We start from the raw sequence: 26,626 nt of genomic DNA, 5'->3' as shown, positions 1-26,626 counted from the left end.
TCACTGCCTTATTTCAGTGTTTCACAAAATAGGAAATTCTTCAACCTCAAACCCTGTTCTTCTGCTGCAATTTAAGTCCCAATGCTTCTCCCAGTGGAAATGAAAAATAATAGGTAGGTTTAATATTTTCTGTTAAATAACTTGAATATAATTGAGGACATACTAAGATTCAGTCTATTTACCAGTTCAAATAAACATACTTGTTATAATTACCCGCTGTGCCCACAGAGCTGGGAGAACAAAAGAAATACTCCTTGACACCAAGAAATGGTAACCTAGTAGGTGGTTTTTAAACTTTTTGTGTGTGGGGGTGGGGTGGTGTAGAGAGTGTGGAGCGAGTATCATGAGAATTTGGTAAAAGCTCTAAACCTTCTTCCAAGAAAATGCAAACACACAAAAACTTTACAAATGATTTTAAAAGACTCATTAACCACTTAAAACATAAACTTGATATACTATAAAGCTGAAAATCCCATTAACAACGTATGTGTGATATGAGTGGGTGCACAGATGACACTTTGTAGTAAACAAAAATAATGAAACAAGCTTTATTAGCCACTAATAAAGTACATAAAACATTTTTTGGAAACATCTTAAGTGTAAAAAGCAACTTGTTAGCAGTGAGCCACCATTACCCAGTGGTTAATATGTTTTGTTTCTAAAGACACATTTATACAATAAAAAAAACAAAAACAAAAACAAAAACAAAACAAAAACAGTCACAGTATTAGTTTACAAGCCAACTTTTTTGGTGAGTGGCTCTTCACATTATATGGCAAGGAATTTAAAGTACTGGGAAGAATAAACATACCAAACCAGCAGAAAAGCCATCTGCAGTGAAATAGCATAGAGTTACTATTCTACCTTTTTTAAAAACAGAAGATCCAGTAAAACAAGATAAAAAAGCTTTGCCATAAAAAAAAAAAAAAGCTTTGCCATGGTTTTAAAATGCAGCCAGAAATGAAATTTTGTCAGTATTCTAGAATTATAGGATAGAAAATACTTGCACGTGAGGCTATTACTTACATCGTAAAATGTAAAATGTAGTAAATATTCGCATATATTAAGTTATGAAATAAGAGTCGCTAAAATTTAGACTTTTAGATTTTGCGTTTTAAACCTTTTTAGCAAGCAATCTCAAATAATCCCTCCAGAGGAAGAGAACCTCTGTCTTAAGTTTGTTCTGTTTTGTTTTGAGACTCCTTTAAATAACCATATAATACTTCGTGTTCTAGAGTTAACGTTTACTTACTTGTTAAAGGTTTGGACATTTTCTCTTTAGCAGTATTTAAAAATGGAACCTATATTTATATCCCTATGTCTACACAGTAAATTTTTAGCACACAGTGATGGCTTGAAATCCTCGAACAATTTTTCAAGCACTATTTCTAACCTGAGTGAGTTTGTCCAGCTCCCCTAGCCAGGCCCCAAACATTTTGTCCAGGTCCTGATCTTCCTTATCACTGTCTTCTTCAGCTCCATGGTCAATTTCTTCATCTGATAGCTGATCCATCTGAAATACAGGCATTTAGGTAGAATGAAGTTTAACAGGTTAAACTTGAAAAATTATGCAGCACATGCTCTGATATAAATTGTAACTCTCTGGAGTCAAATCTTCCAAACCAGAGATTATATTATACAAGGAAATTAGAAGTCATTAATGGAGACAGGGTTGACAAGCGAGTAGGAATGAGTAACTATGTCTCAAATTTTTAGGAAATTGTGAAAGAAAAGACTGTATCAGATTACGACCAGAATCACAAGTAACAATAATTTTAAAATTGCAGAGCCCTCTCAATAACCGAAGGATATCATAGTAGTGCGGTTTCCTCCACTAACAGATTCTGTAACGCCCCCAAAAGCACAGAGAAATAATTTTAAGACTTCAATCCAGCACATTATTATCTCACTTATTCTGCAACAATCTATTTAATACAAGTAAGTATGTATCTTGCAAAACCTTAGTTCGAGAATCACTTCAGAGAAAAGACAAAATTGTTAATCTAGTTTAGTCTGTTCCTCCTCTCATAGCGTTCTTTCTACTTTACTTTCTCATCAGTTCTGACAAAATCCAAGGAACCAGAACTAAAATTTCCTATATGTAATTACTCTTCAAGTATAAGTCTTGAAAAGAAGAAGTAATTTTCTTTCTTCTCATTAATTATGTGATACCTGACATGGAATCTGTATATTGTTTTGTGAAGGGAAGAAAAGATTACACAAAACAAAGTAGGATCAATGACTGACCAGATACTTAAAAGTTCTTAAAGATTAACCTGATTAATATAAAATATTTCAGTATTAAAGGCACTGAGAATCTTTTTTTTAAATTCCAATATGGTTAACATACAGTATTATATTAGTTTCAGATATACAATGTAGTGATTCAACCATTCCATACATTACTCAGTGCTCATCACAAGGGCACTCCTCAATCCCCATCACTTATTTCACCCATCCCCTCACCAACCTCCCCTCTGGTAATTATCCCCTCTGGTAACTATCAGTTTGTTCTCTATAGCTAAGAGTCTGTTTCTTGGTTTGTCTCTCTCTGAGAAATCTTTAGTAAAGCCTACATTTGCTTAAACCAAGATATTCCAAATTAATTTGACCACAAATCCTTTCCCTTCAACTTGGAATAATATCTATTATCTTTCCCAGGGATACAATGAATATTATCATTCTGCATTCCATTCTTGACTCACATTTCTGAAATACAAATTTTGTTCCAGTGGATCCAGGTACTATCTGAAATACTACCTGCCTATTTGTTTAAAAAAATTCCTCAGAGATTAAAGATATCCTTAATCTCAAATAAGAATTCGTACACACATATTACACCTCAAAGCAACAACCAACAGAAGTAATTGTGATCCTTAAAATGTGGTTATGAGCTATGTGAGGAATTTAATTATCTAATGGGATGTCATGAAGCTAAATGTTAAACCTTATTTTACCATATAAAATTCTGCAGAAAGGGTCAAACAGTGTCACAAAATCAATCTGAACTGGGTGGCTCGGTCAGTCAAATTGGCTCAGGTCATGATCCCAGGGCCCTCTACCTGCCACTCCCCCTGCTTGTGCTCTTTCCTTCTCTTTCTCTCTGACAAATAAATAAAATCTTAAAAAAAAAAAAAATCAAACTGAACTTAGTTCTAAAGACATGGAAAATCAGATCATATCCCATTTAATCACTTAACAGAAATACTTTTCTTAAGCTTAATACTACAAAAAAACACAGCTTATCAATATCTCTAATGTAAACTAGTAATTCTCCTTTCTTAATTTCACTACTCAAAGCATGTATAATTCAGGGAATTCTCTTGACAAATGGAAAATATATCCACCAATTCCCCAAATCACAATTTGACTCTTAAAGAGATTTGGTTTTTATAATTCATTTGTGTTGTACTAGTTCTAGGATTCTTATTCATTAATGAACTATTTACAGAACTATCTCAATAGAAACCTGATACCATTATCATTGTTCTACCCAGGAAATATAAAATGTTAGTACAAAGAAAAACCTCATCTGACTAGGTAACTTAATTACTCATATAATAGTTGCCAGTCTGAGAACATCTAAGAGTAGGAATATCCAGTCTTCATAGTGAAGGCCAACAAGCAACAGAACTGGAAATTTTAAAAGTCAACTTCCTCTTCCTCCCTAATCTTTAAAACTAAACATACTGGAATAACCCAGAAGCTAAAATATTCTAGGAGGAATTCTGCTTTGAAACAATGATACTTATGCCTGCACTTCCATTCTGAGCACACATTATAAATGTCTGTAAGGAAGAGGCCATACTGCAAAGAATGAAATAGGAATATGATTTTGCATATAATTTTGCAGAGCATATGCAAAAGTTCAAAATGAATGTATTTTGAGTTATTACAGTGCTAAATGAACTACAGAGTCCACATCAAAGACTGGTACGTTTTTTGAGTTTTTTCCTATTATTCAAACCCAGTAATTATTTGGATTTTTAAATATCTCTTTAAATATTTTCATTAATAATTTTATTTTATCTAGACTACTGCACATCAAAGTAGATGAAAATATGGCTAGGGAGTAATAATGGAGAATCATAAAATAAATGAAAATTCTGAAGCAATTCAAAATATTAAATATTAAAATATCAAAATAATATTATTTTGCATAAAACAATAAAATTTGACTTTTACTATTTATGTAACCTTTGTTAACTTTTTCCATTCTTGAATTTGTCACCATGTTGGTTATTTTATAAAAATTAAGACACTTACTCAGAGACTTTTCCAATAAAAATTTAGGTCCTACAACATTTCTTAACAGATCTGTACCCTAAAATAGCAGTCTCCCTTCTCTAGAAGCTGAAGTTGATCCTTATTTAAATGACATAATTTCTGATTACTACACACACCAAATGAGAGCATCCCCAAGTTTTCTTACACACTGTGTACTGTTAAAATCAGCAAAACTGGTACAGAAATTTAACCTCTATTACATATTGATACCTGCCTCCAATTAGATGACAATTCTAAATCTGAAATGCCCTGACTAGAAATGACGACAGCAGAAACTGCAAATAAAATAATAAAATAGTCAACTGTCCCTCCAAAGGGAAAGAAAAAATTAAGGAAAAGAAAATAGAACTTATCTTATTTTTAAAATAATTTGGATTTAAAAGAATAGCTTCTAATATGATGCTTTTCCATAATGATGTTGAAATAGGCCCAAAGAAACCATAATACCTACTTGTCCAAATATTATTAAATTATCCTATGACTATTAGATTAGGTACTTGGTGGTAGTGGGGGGAATATATTAAAGTTTCACTTTAATTCCCTTCTCCATTACATCTGAGGGAAACTATGTCCTGAAAGAATGAATGTACCCTAACACAAATGAAAAGGTTTATTTCCCAAAGGGCGCACTTAATGAATACAGAATAAAATCCACAGTCAATGGCAGATCAAGAACACCCTGGATGATCCTGGCCTTCAGGAACCTCTCTGATCTTTCATCCCACTCTCCCTTCCAGCCACTGTCCTGCCTGCTGTTCCTTGGAGCAGCCTGGGGGTTGAGAGGATGTGAATTCTGTTTTGTTTTTGTTTTTTAAGATTTTATTTATTTATCTGACAGACAGAGGTCACAAGTAGGCAGAGAGGCAGGCAGAGAGAGAGAGGAGGAAGCAGGCTCCCCGCGAAGCAGAGAACCCGATGCGGGACTTGATCCCAGAACCCTGGGATCATGACCTGAGCCGAAGGCAGAGGCTCAACCCACTGAGCCACCCAGGCGCCCCGTGAATTCTCTTTTGAAGACAGACTGAGAGATGCCAGTAAATATCCAACTGGAAAAAAAATGAGGAAGGGTTATTAGGATTCAGGTAATGAAAAGTGTTAGTTAACCTGATTATTTCAAAATCCTATGTTTATTACAGAATAATCGGATTGCAGGAAACTAATATTTTAAAGTAATTTACATTTACTTTTTTCATAAAGTAAAGACAAATAAAGGTGGAATGATCCACCACTATTTATATGCCGACTGTTTCATTTCACACATAACAGTTAATAATTGTGCTTCAATTATTACAGGTTAAAGGTTACATATGACAAGCTCCACTACATGTAACAAAACTATCCATTTAGTATGCCTTAGTATAAAACAATATTATTTCCACTATATTTTCTATGAAGCTAATTATTCAGCATATTTTCCCTATTAGCCTTCCTCCTGGGAGATATTTTGGTTTACTACTCAGTTTCCTCACTGTGAGACAGAATGGTGATCTTTATAAAGAAGGATGGGCTTAGAGTAGGGCTTAATAATTTGAATAAATATATTCCAGGTAGGGGAAATTATAAAGAGCAAAGGAGAAAGTCTGTGTTTGTAAACTGTCATGAGATTGGCTCAAATAAGAGAAGAGGAAAAAGAGAGCTTTTAAAAGTCAAGCACTAAGGCCAGATAACCTTGAGAGCCAAGTCTATTCTTTCCTCCGGGAGGCAACCATATTCTTAAACACAGAAGTGAAGGGGTAGGGAGAGAAATGGTATTTTAGTCAGAGGACACAATGCCTGTGTAAGAGTTATTAGAGAAGGGGAAGGCAAACAGAAGGCTACTGTAAATATTATGCAGAGATAATTATAGAAATGCAAACTGAAGTCCTCAGGAAATACAACTTACACAAGCCAAATAGTTAGACAGTGGCAAGAAAAATACATGGTATTGAATGAGGGTGCCTTATTTATTACTGACCTCTTTTTGTCCTCTTAACAATTCAAAAATAATTACTTTTTGTAAAAAAAAATAAGTATACTTAAAGCCACATGAAAACTCTCAGAATGCAGGAGGAGTGCAAAGTGCTACTAGAGCATTTCTCTGGGTCTAATGTGCTCAATATTCCAAAGAAGCAAGAGAAGATTTGATATTTGCTGTACATCTACTGTATACCAGATGCTGGGGGAATAGAGTTGGACATGATAACCTCTGTCTTTAAGGAATATATAATCTAGGGACACCTGGGTGGCTCAGTTAGCTAGACATCTGCTTTAGGCTCAGGTCGTGATCCCAGGATCCTGGGATTGAGTCCCCCATCAGGCTCCTTGCTCAGTGGGGAGCCCACTTCTCCCCCCGCTTCCCGCTCCCCCTGCTTGTGCACTCTCTGACAAAAAAAAAATCTTAAAAAAATGAATATATAATCTATCAGAGGACAGACAAGGGAACGAACAATCATAAAAGTGTTAAGTGCAATGACAGAGGTATGTTATATGACTATAGTTTAACAGTTTGAAGACAAAAGAAAGGGATGATGCTTCAGTTTAGACCTGAAGAATGAATGTGCAAAAGTAGAGAAGAGGAAGGGTGTTTTAGGCGGAGAGACCAGTATGTGGGAGGGTATAAAGCTGTGACAAAGTAAGACATGTTGAGAACTCTTTAACATTTCTAATGCAAAAGATGTGTGGTATAGACCCAAGGGAGAATGGGGGCTGGAGAGGAATTAGGGGCAAAATTATAAGCCATATAAATGGAGTCTGGACTCGATGCTGTATGGCAAAGTATTTCCAATTGGGTCTGCTGATGACCTCTATCAAAATTATCTGGGGTGGGGTACCTGGGTGGGGGTTAAGCTGCTGCCTTCCGCTCAGGTCATGATCTCAGAGTCCTGGGATCGAGTCGGCATCAGGCTCTCTGCTCAGCAGGGAGCCTGCTTCCCTCTCTCTCTTTCTCTGCCTACTTGTGATCTCTGTCAAATAAATAAATAAAATCTTAAAAAAAAAATTATCTGGCGTGCTTCTTGTAAAGTCAGTTTTAAAAAGGCCTAAGATCTACCAAATACTAATTTCCAGGATCCTGGGACATTTTTAACAAGTCACCCCAGGTATTCCTTACGCCTACTGAAGTCTGACAACTGCTGCAGTGTGTTGTGTTCTAATTACCAAGAGAACTTGCAAGACAAAATTAATGCAGTTTCACACAACCACAACTTGGTTAAAGGCAAAGTAAGACACATACACCCAAAGCCCATTAAGAAATTAGGCAGTGACAAGATCCCTTTATTAACATACCCTCATTACCACAGTTCCATGATTCTTCTGAGAGTTATTCATTTAGTTATAATTTTTAGTTCTTTATGCCCAGTTACATTCAGTAATTCTATCACAAAAACAGCTTTTGGGAAACCTCCTAAGCTGCTCTACTCTGATAAATAATTCCAAAGAAAAACAGGCACTAGAGAAGGGAGGCTATAAAGACTTCCAGGTTCAAGGAGTGCCCCTCAACTGTACAAGATACAACTCTTGTAAAATAAAGCAGGAGGAAGGAAACCTAAATCAGACAAAAGAAACAGTAAGAAAAAAAAAACTCTGTTAAAATTAGTAAGGCACAAAGAGAGGAAGAAGACTCATCAAAAGGAGGAGGGAGGAAGTCAGAGCAGAGAAAGAAAAGGAGAGAAATAGGACACAATATAATATAAAATGAAGTGAGAACTGTGGGGGGCGGGGGACCATTAACTGCTCATCTGACTAGGGCACCCAGAGAGAGGTGTGCTTGATTGACTTTTCTCTTGACCTACAACTCTTCAACACAGAACACAGTTCTGCTGTGAACTAAATGGCATCATTTGTAAACTACCCAAATGGAAATTGGGAATTGAATGAACCAACTGAATTTCCACGAGTTCTTCACAGAATCAAGATATTAAGTGTGTTGTATGTATAGCAACATTTTCCTCAGGTTTTATCTTTTAATTTTGGATGGGCTTTTTTTCTTTCTTTCTTTCCTTTTTTAAAGATACTGCTAAAATTTTTATTTTTCTAAGTTATCAAATGTGTAAATTCTTTTCTGGGAGAAGTCTTGCACTGTTTTGGTCAGTAAATTCTTCCCAACCAAGAAATCTGATAAATGTTTATGTAAATTTTTAGTTTTATTTTATTATTCATTCTTTTCTGTAGTTATTACATTTAACATAGGTAGCTTAGTTTGGCATTACAGAACCTTAAACTGATTTTTCCCAAAATTTAGTTCTTTTGAATTTATATATTATTTTTTACAGATACAGTAGGTTCTTTTTCTGAGGATCCTTTTCCATTGTGTGCCTACTTTTCAGTAAACATCACTTTGTATTTTATCAATTTATAGAGCAGATAAGTTAAAATGTCAAAAGTTGCTTTTTGTAAATCGATCACTGAAGTTTTCTCTGTTAAGGTTAGTGGTCCTCCACAGAAATGGCCCAAGTATGACTTAGAGTCCAACACTTCCAATACTTTGCCTACAAACAGCATTATGCCAGGTACTGTGCAGGACACAAAGGTAGCAAAAAACACACCCTATGATTTCAATTAATCCTAACTGTGGCAGAGATGGTAAACATTGAAGCATCTTGATGAAAAAAGTCTCTAAGAACAAAGTTCCTTCTGTAGGTCTGTGCATGAAGCAAGCTTAAAGGAAACTATGGTCTCTGAAGGGTTGAAAGGGGACTGAGAAGGAAGAAATGAACTTGTCATTCCAAGGCTTCATAGGAGCAGTCTCAGTAAACTGGCCACCAGGAAACTTGCATGGCCTAGTCTTCTGGGAGTGAACTGACATCTGAAACTAAGTTTTGTAGTTTCTACATAGAACGAAACCTCCCTAATAAACAAGAAAGGTGTACTGTTTGTGGGTTGGCCATCTTTCCTTACCAAGAGGAAAGAGAAAAACTAGGGGAGGTGATTCTCACCCCTTATAATAAATCTTTTATTTGTATTTCAGTTTCTGACAACCCAAAATGTAACTAACACATCCTCTTCATTATCATATACATTAACTCTAAGGTAACTAAAGATCACATAAAGAAGCATAAAAAAAAACAAACCAAGAACTGTTTTTAACAGTTGACAGAAGTTATTATGTCTAAAGAAAGCTATAAATCAAATCAAAGCTGATTTGTTAATTTAATGTTTTATTTAACAAGCATGTAAATGCACCCCTGGCAAAGGAATTCCCTTCACAGAATAATGAACCATATTTGTTTCTTAATTTACATTGGATTTTTCATAATAGTGGATATTGTTTATCTATTAAATCCCAAACAGGAACTCAACTGAAGTGAAAAAACCAATCTAAGTTCAATGGTTTACAAAGAAACTCCTAACATTCTAAATAAATAAGAAGTTCTAATGATCGATCTTAAAATTACTAGTTATACAGTATACCATAAACCATAATCTGAAATCAGAGAACTAAAATAAATAAATAAACCAATAAACAAAAAATAATAGTAAGTGTAATATTCTTTTGTTATATTCCACCTTTCCAAGTTCAAGAACTGTGAAAGAATAAATCTCTGTTGTTTTGAACCACCCAGTGTGTGGTAAGTTGTTATAGTAGTCCTAGGAAACACACAGTCACTACAAGTTACCTGTAGAAATGGGGCTTCCACGACTGCTTCCAGAGATGTTCACGTAGCTTATTCTGCTCCATACTTAGGACCTTTCCTGCTATACTACCTACATACCAGTTATCTTTGGAGATAGCTGATATTGTACATGCACCTTCCAGCTTCAACTAGAGGGAGAGTGCTAAACAGTAGTAGCCTGTGGCTTAGGAGCCATTTGGACTATATTTTGTAGATTATTTATTTATTTATTTGACAGTCAGAGATCACAAGTAGGCAGAGAGGCAGGCAGAGGTGGGGAGGGGAAGTAGGCTCCCTGCTGAGCAGAGAGCCCAATGCGGGGCTCAATCCCAGGACGCTGGGATCAGGACCTGCGCGGAAGGCAGAGGCTTTAACCCACTGAGCCACCCAGGTGCCCCTGACTATATTTTGAATCATTATGAACTCAAGGTTTCAAAGAGACAGAGGAAATACAGAAGGGGTAGGAATAAAGATAGATATACATTTAAGTGTGTCTGTAGGTAGGTCCACTCAAAGGGCCTAGTAGCGATGACATTCCAGTAGCAATGACATTTCAATTACCATAACTAGCACCCAGTTTTCAGTTTCTAAATACACATTCTACCCAAAAAGTAACTAAGAACCTTGGAGTAATGACTCAAGGGTTGGGGTTGGCGAAAAGTAAGATGAGATCCTAGAATATCTTCTTGTGCCAGAAAGTGGTCAATAAAGATGGGGACATGTCAAAAGGATACAGAAACCAGCCGGAAGGGGATCCACAGAACCCAATAAGGGACAATTTAGGCATCAAAAATCAATTATGACAGGAAGAAACGATAACCTGTTGAATAAAATAAGAATCCATGAACCCATACTGATATAAATAAATACATGGGAAAAGAAAGCTCTTCCTCACAGAATGCCAATTAAATGACGCAGATGAACTGACAGAAGATCACCATATGCGACCACTATAATAACTGATTTGGATAAGAATCATTGATAGATTCTAAATCATGGGCGAAAATCTGATAAGACTATTTACATATCGTTAAAATATCTCCCCACAAATTACTGGGTGACACTGCCTTAACCAAGTGATAAAATTTAACATCACTAACATTGGGTTATAACCCACATCATATATTTTTTGAGAAATAATGCAGAGAAGATACATTACCATTTTGCGGTATTCTTTTTTTTTTTTTTTTTTAAGATTTTATTTACTTATTTATTTGAGAGAGACAGTGAAAAAGAGAGAGCACAAGCAGGGGGAGCAGCAGAGGGAGAGGGAGAAGCAGGCTCTCCACTGAGCAGGGAGCCCAACGGTGGGATCCCAGGACCCTGGGCTCACGACCTGAGCCAAAGGCAGATGCTTAACAACTGAGCCACCCAGGCGCCACTTTTTTGTGGTATTCCTGACAACATGCATTACCTGAATCAAATTACAAGACATTTTACAAAATAATTGGCCTATGGTTACACAACATGAAGGTCAAAACACAAAGGCTGAGGATGTGTTCTAATTTAAAGGAAACCTAAATGGGGTGCCTGGGTGGCTAAGTCGTTGGGCGTCTGCCTTCCGCTCGGGTCATGATCCTGGAGTCCTGGGATCGGCCTCGTATCGGGCTCCCTGCTCAGGGGGAAGCCTGCTTCTGCCTCTCTCATTCCCCCCGCTTGTGTTCCATCTCCGGCTGTGTCTCTCTCTGTCGAATGGATAGGTAAAATCTTAAAAATAAAAAAAAATAAAAAAAATAAAAGTTAAAAAAAAAATAATAAAGGAAACCTAAAGAGACCTGACAACTCAATGCAATGCTTGATCCTGGACTGGATCCTGGACCTGAAGAAAATATGTAAACAAAAATATAGCTATAAAGGACATTACTGGGATAACTGCCAATATCTCACTATGGGCTGCAGATTAGATCACAGCACTGTATTGATCTCAGCTCGGGGTTACCTTGAACCAGTCACAGGCCGGGTGAGCTCGGAGCGCCGCTGGAGGCCAGGGAGACGGGGGTGATTGAGCGCTTTTCTCTGAGGGCGCACTGAGGAGTGGGGCCCCAAGCTCTCGGCTCCAACCGGGCCAGAGATTAGGCGGCCGCCATTTTCATTCCCATCCTCCAGAACTCTACGGAAAGCGTTCAGGGAACAAAAGCTCCCGGAAGTGAACCCCAGCGGGTTACTTAGCCTGGCCCCTAGTAAGGGCGGTGCAATTCCGCCTCGGGCAAAGACACTTGAGAATCACTACAACAGGCCCCTCCCCCAGAAGATCAGCAAGAAATCCAGCCAGGACCAAGTTCACTTACCAAGGAGAACAGTGGAATTCTAGAGGAGGAAAAAGTAAAGCATGGAATTCATGGCTTTCTCCCCATGACTCTTTATTCTTGCAGTTAATTTAATTTTTTTAATTTAATTTTTTTCTTTTTCTAATTTTTTTTTAACTTTTACCCTCTCCTCTTTTAAGGTTTTTTAACTAGTTTATCTTAACAGTACCTTTCATGAAAAAAAAATAATCTTTTTTGAACCTTCATTATTACAATCATATTTTATCCTTCATTGTATCTAACCTTTTTTTGTATACACATAGGGTTTTTTCTTCTAAAAAATTTGGGGTACAACTTCTAATCAAAATATACCCTAAGTCTAGCTCCAGGCTTGTTCTAGTCTCCAGCCTGAGCAAAATCTCTCCACTTTCTTTTTCTTTATTCTCCCAACCAACTTACTTTATCAACTCCTTTTTTAGAAATTAAAAAAAATTTTTTTTTCATTGTTATAGACATATTCTATCCCTTCATTGTGTTTACCCTTATATATGTTTTTCATTCTTTAAGATTTGGGGAGGTAGTTTCTTCTAAGAGACCAAAATACTCCCAAAATTAAGTGGGTGAACCTGTTCTAGTCACCAGTCTAATATATACATATTTTTTCTTTTTAATATTTTTAAAATTTGTTTTCTTTAATTTTTTTTTCCCTGAACTTCTTTTTATCCCATTTCTCCCCGCCATGATTTGGGGTCTCTTCTGATTTGGTTAAAGCGCATTTTCCTGGGGTCTTTGCCACCCTTTTAGTATTTTATTTGCTCCTTCATATATTCTTATCTGGACAAAATGACAAGGCGGAAAAACTCACCACAAAAAAAAGAACAAGAGGCAATACCGAAGGCTAGGGACCTAATCAATACGGACATTGGTAATATGTTAGATCTAGAGTTCAGAATGATGATTCTCAAGATTCTAGCTCGGCTTGAAAAAGGCATGGAAGATATTAGAGAAACCCTCTCTGGAGAGATAAAAGCCTTTTCTGGAGAAATAAAAGAACTAAAATCTAACCAAGTTGAAATCAAAAAAGCTATTAATGAGGTGCAATCAAAAATGGAAGCTGTTACTGCTAGGATAAATGAGGCAGAAGAAAGAATTAGTGATATAGAAGACCAAATGACAGAGAATAAAGAAGCTAAGCAAAAGAGAGACAAATACTGGACCATGAGGGGAGAATTCGAGAGATAAGTGACACCATAAGATGAAACAACATTAGAATAATTGGGATTCCAGAAGAAGAAGAAAGAGAGAGGGGAGGCAGAAGGTATATTGGAGAGAATTTTCCTAATATGGCAAAGGGAACAAGCATCAAAATCCAGGAGGTTCAGAGAACCCCCCCTCAAAATTACTAAGCATAGATCCACACTCCGTCACCTAATAGTAAAATTTACAAGTCTTAGCGACAAAGAGAAAATCCTGAAAGCAGCCCAGGAAAAGAAGTCTGTAACATACAATGGTAAAAATATTAGATTGGCAGCGGACTTATCCACAGAGACCTGGCAAGCCAGAAAGAACTGGCATGATATATTCAGAGCACTAAATGAGAAAAACACGCAGCCAAGAATGCTATATCCAGCTAGGCTATCATTGAAAATAGAAGGAGAGGTAAAAAGCTTCCAGGACAAACAAAAACTGAAAGAATTTGCAAACACCAAACCAGCTCTACAGGAAATATTGAAAAGGGTCCTTTAAGCAAAGAGAGACCCTAAAAGTAGTAGATCAGAAAGGAACAGACAATATACAGTAACAGTCACCTTACAGGCAATACAATAGCACTAAACTCATCTCTCTCAATAGTTACCCTGAATGTTAATGGGCTAAATGCCCCAATCAAAAGACACAGGGTATCAGAATGGATAAAAAAACAAAACCCATCAAAATGCTGCCTACAAGAAACTCATTTTAGACCCAAAGACACCTCCAGATTTAAAGTGAGGGTGTGGAAAACAATTTACCATGCTAATGGACATCAGAAGAAGGCTGGGGTGGCAATCCTTATATCAGATCAATTAGACTTTAAGCCAAAGACTATAATAAGAGATGAGGAAGGACACTATATCATACTCAAAGGGTCTGTCCAACAAGAAGATCTAACAATTTTAAATATCTATGCCCCTAACATGGGAGCAGCCAACTATATAAACCAATTAATAACAAAATCAAAGAAACACATCGACAATAATACAATAATCATAGGGGACTTTAACACTCCCCTCACTGAAATGGACAGATCATCTAAGCAAAAGATCAACAAGGAAATAAAGGCCTTAAATGACACACTGGACCAGATGGACATCACAGATATATTCAGAACATTTCATCCCAAAGCAACAGAATACACATTCTTTTCTAGTGCACATGGAACATTCTCCAGAATAGATCACATCCTGGGTCACAAATCAGGTCTCAACCAGTATCAAAAGACTGGGATCATTCCCTGCATATTTTCAGACCACAATGCTCTGAAGCTAGAACTCAATCACAAGAGGAAATTTGGAAAGAACCCAAATACATGGAGACTAAACAGCATCCTTCTAAAGAATGAATGGGTCAACCAAGAAATTAAAGAAGAATTGAAAAAATTCATGGAAACAAATGATAATGAAAACACAACGGTTCAAAATCGTGGGACACAGCAAAGGCAGTCCTGAGAGGAAAATATATAGCGGTACAAGCCTTTCTCAAGAAACAAGAAAGGTCTCAAATACACAACCTAACCCTACACCTAAAGGAGCCGGAGAAAGAACAACAAAGAAAGCCTAAACCCAGCAGGAGAAGAGAAATAAAGATCAGAACAAAAAACAATGAAATAGAAACCAAAAAAACAACAGAACAAATCAACAAAACTAGGAGCTGGTTCTTTGAAAGAATGAATAAGATTGATAACCCCCTGGCCAGACTTATCAAAAAGAAAAGCAAAAGAACCCAAATAAATAAAATTATGAATGAAACAGGAGAGATCACAACCAACACCAAAAAAATACAAACAATTATAAGAACATATTATGAACAACTCTATGCCAACAAATGTGACAATCTGGAAGAAATGGATGCATTCCTAGAGACATATAAACTACCACAACTGAACCAAGAAGAAATAGCAAACCTGAACAGACCTATAACCAGTAAGGAGATTGAAACAGTCATCAAAAATCTCCAAACAAACAAAAGCCCAGGGCCAGATGGCTTCCCAGGGGAATTCTACCAAACATTTAAAGTAGAACTAATACCTATTCTCCTGAAACTGTTCCAAAAAATAGAAAAGGAAGGAAAACTTCCAAACTCATTTTATGAGGCCAGCATCACCCTGTTCCCAAAACCAGACAAGGATCCCATCAAAAAAGAGAATTACAGACCAATATCCTTGATGAACACAGATGTGAAAATTCCTACCAAAATACTAGCTAATAGGATCCAACAGTACATTAAAAGGATTATTCACCATGACTAAGTGGGATTTATTCCAGGGCTACAAGGTTGGTTCAACATCCGCAAATCAATGTGATACAATACATTAATAAAAGAAAGAACAAGAACCATATGATACTCTCAATAGATGCTGAAAAAGCATTTGACAAAGTGCAGCATCCCTTCCTGATCAAAAATTTTCAAAGTGTAGGGATAGAGGGCACATACCTCAATATTACCAAAGCCATCTATGAAAAACCCACCGCAAATATCATTCTCAATGGAGAAAAACTGAAAGCTTTTCTGCTAAGGTCAGGAACACGGCAGGGATGTCCATTATCACCACTGCTATTCAACATAGTACTAGAAGTCCTAGCCTCAGCAATCAGACAACACAAAGAAATTAAAGGCATCCAAATTGGCAAAGAAGTCAAACTATCACTTTTTGCAGATGATATGATACTATATGTGGAAAACCCAAAAGGCTCCACTCCAAAACTTCTAGAATTTGTACAGGAATTCAGTAAAGTGTCAGGATATAAAATCAATGCACAGAAGTCAGTTGCATTTCTCCACACCAACAACAAGACAGAAAAAAGAGAAATTAAGGAGTCAGTCCCATTGGTTGCACCCAAAACCATAAGATACCTAGGAATAAACCTAACCAAAGAGGCAAAGAATCTATACTCAGAAAACTATAAAGTACTCATGAAAGAAATTGAGGAAGACACAAGGAAATGGAAAAATGTTCCATGCTCCTGGACTGGAAGAATATTGTGAAAATGTCTATGCTACCTAAAGCAATCTACACATTTAATGCAATCCCTATCAAAATCCCATTCATTTTTTCAAAGAAATAGAACAAATAATCCTAAAATGTATATGAAACCAGAAAAGACCTCGAATAGCCAAAGGAATATTAAAAAAAGAAAGCCAAAGTTGGTGGCAACACAATTCCGGACTTTAAGCTCTATTACAAAGCTGTCATCATCAAGACAGTATGGTACTGGCACAAAAACAGACACATAGATCAATGGAACAGAACAGAGAGCCCAGAAATAGACCCTCAACTCTATGGTCAACTAATCTTCGACAAAGCAGGAAAGAATATCCAATGGAAAAAAGACAGTCTGTTCAACAAATGGTGTTGGGAAAATTGGACAGCCACATGCAGAAAAATGAAATTGGACCATTTCCTTACACCACACACGAAACAGACTCAAAATGGATGAAGGACCTCAATGTGAGAAAGGAATCCATCAAAATCCTTGAGGAGAACACAGGCAGCAACCTTTTTGACCTCAGCCGCAACAACTTCTTCCTGGGAACATCGCCAAAGGCAAGGGAAGCAAGGGCAAAAATGAACTATTGGGATTTCATCAAGATCAAAAGCTTTTGCACAGCAAAGGAAACAGTTAACAAAACCAAAAGACAACTGACAGAATGGGAGAAGATATTTGCAAATGACCTATCAGATAAAGGGCTAGTATCCAAAATCTTTAAAGAGCTTAGCAAACTCAACACCCAAAGAACAAATAATCCAATCAAGAAATGGGCAGAAGACATGAACCGACATTTCTGCAAAGAAGACATCCAGATGGCCAACAGACACATGAAAAAGTGCTCCACATCACTTGGCATCAGAGAAATACAAATCAAAACCACAATGAGATACCACTTCACACCATCAGAATGGCTAAAATTAACAAGTTAGGAAATGACAGATGCTGGCGAGGATCCGGAGAAAGGGGAACCCTCCTACACTGTTGGTGGGAATGCAAGCTGGTGCAACCACTCTGGAAAACAGCATGGAGGTTCCTCAAAAAACTGAAAATAGAGCTACCCTATGACCCAGCAATTGCACTACTGGGTATTTACCCTAAAGATACAAACGTAGTGATCTGAAGGGGCACGTGCACCTGAATGTTTATAGCAGCAATGTCCACAATAGCCAAACTATGGAAAGAACCTAGATGTCCATCAACAGATGACTGGATAAAGAAGATGTGGTATATATATACAACGGAATACTATGCAGCCATCAAAAGAAATAAAATCTTGCCATTTGCGACAACATGGATGGAACTAGAGGATATTATGCTTAGCGAAGTAAGTCAATCGGAGAAAGACAACTATCATATGATCTCCCTGATATGAGGAAGTGGAGAAGCAACGTGGGGAGTTTGGGGGGTAGGAAAAGAATAAATGAAACAAGATGGGATTGGGAGGAAGACAAACCATAAGTGACTCAATCTCACAAAACAAACTGAGGGTTCCTGGGGGGAGGGGGGTCGTGAGAGGGGGGTGGGGTTATGGACATTGAGGAGGGTACGTGCTATGGTGAGTGCTGTGAAGTGTGTAAACCTGGCAATTCACAGAACTGTACCCTTGGGGATAAAAATATATTATATGTTTATTAAAAAATTAAAAAATTTAAAAAAAACCCTGAAATGTCTGCTTTGTTTCTTCTATCTCATAAACCTATAAATCCTAGGAAAGATACTCTTAACACATTGCTGATAGAAGATACATTCAGTACAGTCCCTCATACAATCAACCAATCCATCTAAATAAAAGTCACATCACTAAACTGTAATTATCACAGAGCAATTCATCAGTGTCAGCACCAGGAGGCTCAACTGTTTTTCCATGCCTTTTGCTCTCTTTCTCATTTTGATGACTACTACTATCTTGGTTCAGATCTATTCTGTAATGTCCTTAGATTATTCCAGCAACATCCTAACTTACCTCTCTTTTTGTAATCCATCACTGTCAAACTAATCTTTCTTAAAAACTTTTTTTCATGCCACAATTCTGCTCAAACACCCACAAGGGTTTCCCCATGACATTCTGAATAAAGTACAAACTCCACCAAATGATTTCACATCCTCTCTTACATGGCCTCAACCTAAATTTTCAACCTTATTTTCTACCCTTCAAACAACCTAAACTACTCAGTAGTCTAAAAAAAAAACCCTATGCTTTCTTAACTTGGTCTTTGTTCATGTTTTCAACCTGACTGGAATATCTCAACCTGTCAAAAGAATGAGAGAATACATTTCTCTCTCTCCCTAAAATCCCACTAAAATGACAGTACACAATTATAAGAGGGAATAAACTCAAAGGCAATGAAAGCTAGAGATGGCAAAAGCATTCAAAGATCAGAGATTCTGACAAATTTCTGGAAGACAGGGACAGGTAGAAACAGGGAGATGAACCAGAGCAGAAGCCATCAAAGCAAGCATTTTCACTCAATATTTATTCAGCAAATATACATTAAGCACATACTATGTGCCAAACACTGTTCTAGAAACACTATAACAAAGGTGATCAACTAGGGACATGCCAACAATAAACTTAGATTCTAGTCAAGGTAGAGAAATATTAAACAACAAAAACAAACAAACAAACAAGTAAGACCCATGACAAGTGTGGTGGTAATTAAATTAGGGTTGTATGAAAAGTGACAGAGTAACTGTTTTAGACTGGATGTACAGAGAAGGCCTCTTTAAGTAGTGATATTTAAACTGAGATATGAGTTACAAGAAGGAATCAGATATGTACAGATCAGAGAGCATAACATTCCAAGTAGAGGGTACAAGTCTAGTATGTCAGGGAACAGAGTCTAATAGAAGAGAGGGCCAGGTCATTCAAGGATTTGTAAACCAAGAAATAGAGTTTGGTTTTTATTCTAAGGAAGCCCTCTCGAGGGCAAGGAGAAGTCATCCCTCACAAAAGGCTGCCGCAGAAGTGGGGAGCATTCTTGGGAGTTAGAACATAGAATGGGCAAAGGAATAGAAGTAGGAAAAAGAATGCAGGACAAGGGCCAGTATTCTCCACACTGGCACTCTTAGGGAAATTCTGGCATTTGCTTCAGGGTTAATGAAAATAGAAAAAACCAATTCTTTTGCATAAACTTAAATGCTTTCAGGGGTCAGGTGACCAATACAAATCCAGCAGTAGCCAGATGTAAAACAATAGGAAATGGTAGGGCCTGAAAACTAGAGGGCATAACATCAGCTAAAAACATTCAAAGTTTTAAAAAGTTTATTCTAGAATTAGACAGTGAAGTTGTACAACCTTGTAAATAAGTTTTTTAAAAAACTTAGTTATATATGTGTATTATATCTTAATTAAATAAATATAACTAAGAAAGTTTAAGCATATCTGCTAAACAAAAGTTAGATGTTACTTCCTCCAAGAGGCCCATGAACTTTGTACCTCTCTAAGGCACTTACAGCAAATCAGCTTTATATTATATGGTTGTTATTTGTGCACTTGCCTTATCACCCTCCACACCCAACTAGGTTGCAGAATCAGGAGAGAGACCATATGGTTTTCATTTGTCACCCCAGAGTAACTACCAAAGAGACATATTCTTTCTTCACCTGAATTTCAATTTTTTTTCTGCTAAACACTTCTAATATGAGTCTGAACTTAAGATGATATCTTAATTTCAGAGAACTCAAAGCTAAAAAAAAAAAAGTGCACTTCTTAAAAAAAAAAAAAAGACAGATGGATGGACGAATTTATCCAATTCTCAATAAATACTAATTTCAAGGAAACAACACATTTAAAAATAATTTCTCTATCAACAGAGGAATGGTTTTTTAAAAATATCAAAGAAATTTCTACAATGTACTTTGGTTTGGGCAGAATTTTTGATAATATTTCTATAAGACTATCTGTTTCTAGGGACAGGATTTGATTCAACAGCTATGTTAATAATGATTCTCCTAGGGGCGCCTGGGTGGCTCAGTGGGTTAAGCCTCTGCCTTTGGCTTAGGTCATGGTCTCAGGGTCCTGGGATCGAGCCCCGCATCGGGCTCTCTGCTCAGCGGGGAGCCTGCTTCCTCCTCTCTCTCTGTCTGCCTGCCTCTCTGCCTGCTTGTGATCTCTGTCAAATAAATGGATAAAATCTTAAAAATAATAATAATAATAATATGATTCTCCTAGAAAGTAACAAGTAATAGTAAGGGTTCCTGTACAGAATAGAAAAAACTTAACTCTAATTTTAAACAAAGAATCTAATAAAAATCAAAGTATAAGGAAATTTATCAATATGTTTATCACATTATATCTCTTCTTTCAACTTTTTTCACCTCCCTTTCTCTCCCTTCCAAGGTTTCATTCCAAAATGCTGTACTGCAACCTGCTTCATTATCTCCATTTCTTTAGGTTCTTCTCTTCTCATTCCATCTATTTTTTCTCCTCATATCCATGAAAGAAGCTACTCTCAATTCCTAAGTTTCAACACAATTGCTAAAATAGACTTACAATTAGCCAGAACTCTGAATTCACACAATTGCTAAAACAGATTTTCAGAATTAGCCAGAACTCTGAATAGAAACTCAAGGTCAGGGAGAAATCACTTTACTAGTAAATCCCACATACAGTTTTAGTTCTTCCTCCATCTTTGTATATCAGTATTTTATTCTGGCAGGAGACAGAAATCCAACCAGAGATGGCTCATTATTTCTGATATTAACCAGCCACAAACAGAAATGGATAATATTTAATGGTCAAGAATTGCTTTGGGTGAAAAGATAGGGTGAATATTTACTAAAATTTTCAGAATGACTTTGTAGGGTGTTTAAACAACAAATGCTAAAACATCCTCTAAAATTTTAATACAAACTGGTTAACAAGAAAACTCAAGTTCGGGTGCCTGGGTGGCTCAGTCAGTTGAGCCTGCTTCTTGATCTCAGCTCAGGTCTTGATCTCAGGGTTGTGAGTTCAAGTCCTGCGTTGGCCTCCATGCTGGGCATGGAGCCTACTTAAGAAGAAAAAGAGAAAAAAAAAACAAACTCAAGTAAATAAATTTTTTTTAATGCCCTGTGTTTGAATTAGGAAAGACAGAACCTTTGTTATCTTATACCACTGAAAGGATTCATTTAAAGACATTCTGCAAGATCTTCCTAGCCCAAGTCATCTAGGACTAAATAAGGAGTCAGGAGAGATTGGAAATTCTTATTCTATCACTAATTAACTCCAACTTCAGACTAAATAATTTAAATCCTTAGTTCTCATTTTCTTAACATGCAAAAGAAAAGATGGACTAGCACATCCAAAGGTCTCCCCCAATCTCTTCCAACCCATTTTTGTCTGAAGTTCTATTTCTTAATTACTGACTTCAGTCTGAATAAACTTAGGGAACTCAGTGACTCTTTCAAGCACAGTAACATTCACATTATAGGGATCTCAGAAGAAGAGAAAAAGGGGACAGAAAACTTATTTGAAGAAATAATAGTGGAAAACTTCCCAAATCAGGAGAAAGAAACAGATATCCAGATCAAGGAAGCACAAGATTCCTCCCAAAATTCAACCCAAGGAAGTCCACACCAAGACCCCTAGTAATAAAATAGCAAAAATTGGTGATAAAGAAAGAATTTTAAAAGCAGCAAGAGAAAAGCAGACAGTTACATACAGGGCGAAACCCCATGAGGCCACCAGCTGATTTTTTTCAGCAGAAACTTTGCAAGCCAGAAGAGAGTGGCATGATATATTCAAAGTGCCAAAAGCAAAAAATATGCAACCATAAATATTCTATCCAGCAAGGCTATCGTTCAGAACAGAAGAGACAGAGTTGCCCAGAAGACACAAGTTAAAGGAATCCATGACCAGTAAGCAGCCCTACAAGAAATGTTAAAGGGGAACCTTTGAGTGGGAAGACCATAAATAGGAGTAAGAAAAGTAGGAAGCACTTATTATTGAAGGGATTCACAAAATAAAAGATGTAAAGTATGTAAAGTATGACACCATATACCTAAATTGTCAGGGTGAGAGGAGTAAAGAATGGGTTCAAACTTAAGTTACCATCAACTTAATATATATTGCTATACGCAGAAGATGTTATATACAAACCTAATACACAAATCAAAACACAATCAAAATAATACACAAATCAAAAACCAGTAATAAAGAATAAAGAGAAAGGGATCCAAGCATATCACTAAAGAAAGCCAACAAACCATGAAAGAGAACAAGAGAAGGAGCAGAGAAAATCTACAGAAACAACTACAACACAAGTAACAAAATGGCAATAAATACATATCTAAAATTACCTTGAGTGTAAATGAACTAATTGCTCCAATCAAAAGAGACAGGGTGGGTAAAACACAAGACTCATCTAATATGCTGCCTATAAGAGACTCATTTCGGACCAAAAGGCACCTGCATTTTGAAAGTGAGGGGATAGAGAAACATTTATCGTGCAAATGGATGTTAAAAGAAAGCTGGGGTAGCAATACTTACATCAGAAAAATAGACTTTAAAACAAAGAGTAACAAGAGATCAAAAAGGACACTATATAAAAGGGACAATCTAACAAGAGGATATAACTGTGAATATTCACACACCCAATATAGGAGTATACAAATACAAAAAACATTAATAACAAACATAAAGGAAATAACTAACAGTAATAATAGTAAGGGACTTTAACACCCCACTTACATCAATGGACAAATCATCAGAAAATCAACAAGGAAACAGTGTCTTTGAATGACAGACTGAAGCAGATGGATTTAACAGACATATTTAGAACATTCCATCCTAAAACAGCAGAATATACATTCTTTTCAAGGGCACATGGAATATACTCCAGATCAGATCACCTATGAGGCCATGAAACAAGTCTTAACAAATTTTTAAAAACTGCAGTCACATCATGCATCTTTTCTCACTACAACGCTATAAACTAGAAATCAAACACAAGAAAAAAATCTGGAGAGAGCACAAATACATGGAGATCAAATGACATACTACTGGGGCACCTGGGTGGCTCAGTAGGTTAAAGCCTCTGCCTTCCGCTCAGGTCATGATCCCAGAGTCCTGGGATCAAGCCCTGCATCAGCCTCTCTGCTCAGGAGGGAGCCTGCTTCCTCCTCTCTCTCTGCCTGCTTCTCTACCTACTTGTGATCTCTGTCTGTCAAATAAATAAATAAAATCTTTTAAAAATATTAATAAATAAATAATATACTGCTAAACAATGAATGGGTTAACCAAGAAGTCAAAACTCCAAAATTACATGGAAACAAATGAAAATGAAAACACAACAGTCCAAAATCTTTGAGATGCAGCAAAAGTGGTTCTAAGTGGGAAGATTATGGCAACACAGGCCTACCTCAAGAAAAAAGAAAAATTTCAAACAATTTAACGTTACACTTTAAAGAGCTAGAAAAAGAACAAACAAAACCCAAACCCAGTAAAAGGAAGGAAATAATAAAGATTAGACCAGAAATAAATGATACAGAAACTAAAGAAACAACAGAACAGATCAATGAAACCAGGAGCTGGTTTTTTTAAAAGATCAACAAAATTGATAAACCTCTAGCCACACTCATCAAAAAAACAAAAGAAAGAGAGGGGACCCAAATAAACAAAATCACTAAGAGGAGAAATAACAACACCAATTGTACAAACAACTGTATGAGAATATTACGAAAATATATATGCCAATAAATTGTACAACTCAGAAGAAATGCATCAATTCTTAGAAACATATAACTTATAAAAACTAAAGCAGGAAAAAATAGAAAATCTCAACAGACCAATTAGGAGTACTGAAATTCATTCAGTAATAAAAAAACTCCCAACAACCAAAGTCTAGGACCAGACACCTTCACAGGCAAATTCTAGCAAACATTTAAAGAAGAGTTAATACCTATTCTTCTCAAACTATTCCAAAATATAAAAGAGGAAAGAAAACTTCCAAATTCATTCTATGAGGCCAGTTTCATCCTGATACCAAAACCAGATAAAGACACCACCAAAAAAAAAAAAAAAAAGAGAGAGAGAGAGAGAGAGAGAGAGAGAACTACAGACCAGTATCTCTCATGAACACAGATACAAAAATCCTCAAGAAAATACTAGGAGACCGAATTCAACAATACATTTAAAAAAAAATCACCTGCCATGATCAAGTGGGACTTATTCCCAGGATGCAAGGGTGGTTCAATATTTGCAAAAACAATCAAAGTGATACATGAATACGAGAAAGGACAGAAACCATATGATCATTTCAACAGATGTAGAAAAGCATGACAAAGCACAACATTCCTTTATAATAAAGAAACCTTTGCAAAGTTGGTCTAGAGAGAACACACCTCAACATAATATAGGCCTTATGTGAAAAACCCATGGCCAACATCATACTCAATGGTGAAAAACTGAGAACTTTCCCCCTAAGGTCAGGAACAAGACAAAGATGTATAATTTCACCACTTTTATTCAACACAGAACTAGATTCCTAGCTGCAGCAATTAGACAACTTAAAAAGAAATTAAAAAAAAAAGGCATCCAAACTGGTAAGGAAGAAGTAAAACTCTCAGTATTTGCAGATGACATGTAATGTCAATAGAAAAATCTAGACTACACCAAGTAACAACTAGAACTGATCAATGAATTCAGTAAAGTTGCAGGATACAAAATCCATATACAGAAATCTGTTGCATTTTTATACACTAGTAATGAAGCAGTGGAAAGTGAAACTAAGAAAATATCCCATTTATAATTGCACCAAAACTGACAAAACATCTAGAAATAAGCTTTACCAAAGAGGTTAAAGACCTGTACTCTGAAAATTACAAAACACTGATGAAAGAAATTCAAGACAACACTTAGAAAAGGAAAAAGACATTCCATGCACAAAGGCTGGGAGAACAAATATTGTTAAAATGTCTATACTACCCAAAGCAATCTACAGATGTAATGCAATGCCTATCAAAATACCAAAAGCAGTTTTCACAGAACCAGAACAAACAATCCTAAAATTTGTATGTAATCAAAAAGACCCTTAATAGCCAAAGCAATGTTTTTTTTTTTTTAAGATTTTATTTATGTATTTGACAGAGAGAGATACAGTAAGAGAGGGAACACAAGCCAGAGGAGTGGGAGAGGGGGAAGCAGACTCCCCACTAAGCAGGGAGCCCAACACAAGGCTCAATCCCAGGACCCAAGGACCACCACCTGAGCCAAAGGCAGACACTTAATGACTGAGCCACCCAAGTGCCCCTCGCCAAAGCAATCATGAAAAAGAAAAAACCTGGAGGTACCACAATCCCGGACTTCAAATGGTATTACCAAGCGGTAGTAATTAAAGCAGTATGGTACTGGCATTAAAAAACATAGATCAATGGAATAAAACAAAAAACCCAGAAAGAAGCCTAAAATTATATGGTCAATTACTCTTCGACAAAGCAGGAGAGAATATCCAATAGGAAAACGACTATCTCTTCAACAAGTTGTGTTGGGAATACTGAACAGCTACATGCAAAAGAATGAAACTAAACCACTTTCCTACAACATACACAAAAATAAACTCAAAATGGATTAAAGACCTAAATGTGAGGCCTGACACCTGAAAGGAGAGCACAGGCAGTAATTTTTCTGACATCAGCTGTAGCAACATCTTTCTAGATAGGTCTCCTGAGGCAAGGGAAATAAAAGCAAAAATAAACTATTGGAAATTCAACAAAATGCAAAATTTCTGCACATTGAAGGAAACAATCAATAAAACTAAAAAGCAGCCTATGGAATGGGAGAAGATATTTGCAAATGATATCTGATAAAGGGCTAGTATCCAAAATGTATAAGGAACTGATACAACTCAACACCCAAAAAACAAAAACCCAATTAAAAAATGGGCAGAAGAAATGAACAGACATTTCTCCAAATACAACATCCAGACAGCCAACATATGCATGAAAAGATGCCCAACATCACTCATCATCAGGATATCACCTCACACCTGTCAGTATAGTTAAAATAAAAAATACAAGAAACAAGTGTTGGTGAGGATGTGGAGAAAAAGGAACCCTCTTGCACTACTGGTGGGAATTCAAACTGGTGCAGCCACTGTGGAAAACAGTATGGAGGTTCCTCAAAAAATTAAAACTAAAATGACCTTACAAGCCACTAATCACACTCCTGGGTATATACCCAAAAAAACAAAAACACTAATTCAAAGGAATACATGTACCCCTATATTTATTGCAGCATCATTTATGATAGCCAAACTATGGAAGCAGTCTAAATGCC

The 26,626-nt window shown here is 36.5% G+C and overlaps 1 protein-coding gene across 2 annotated transcripts in view; it reads right to left on the bottom strand.

The window, feature by feature from the left end:
* RAPH1 (Ras association (RalGDS/AF-6) and pleckstrin homology domains 1) overlaps positions 1 to 26,626 on the bottom strand; it is a 96,766-nt gene that overhangs the window by 55,315 nt on the left and 14,825 nt on the right. For both annotated transcript variants that reach the window (XM_080798129.1, XM_080798128.1), the window contains exon 2: positions 1,394 to 1,513. In XM_080798129.1, coding sequence (XP_080654255.1) covers positions 1,394 to 1,513 — 120 coding nt within the window. The remainder of the gene's footprint in view (positions 1 to 1,393; positions 1,514 to 26,626) is intronic.

The sequence above is a fragment of the Martes martes genome (genome assembly GCF_963455335.1).
Source record: "Martes martes genome assembly, chromosome: 3".
In the NCBI taxonomy this organism is placed as follows: domain Eukaryota; kingdom Metazoa; phylum Chordata; class Mammalia; order Carnivora; family Mustelidae; genus Martes; species Martes martes.
Note: the sequence above shows the minus strand (reverse complement) of the source record. Positions and strands in the feature narration are given on the sequence as shown.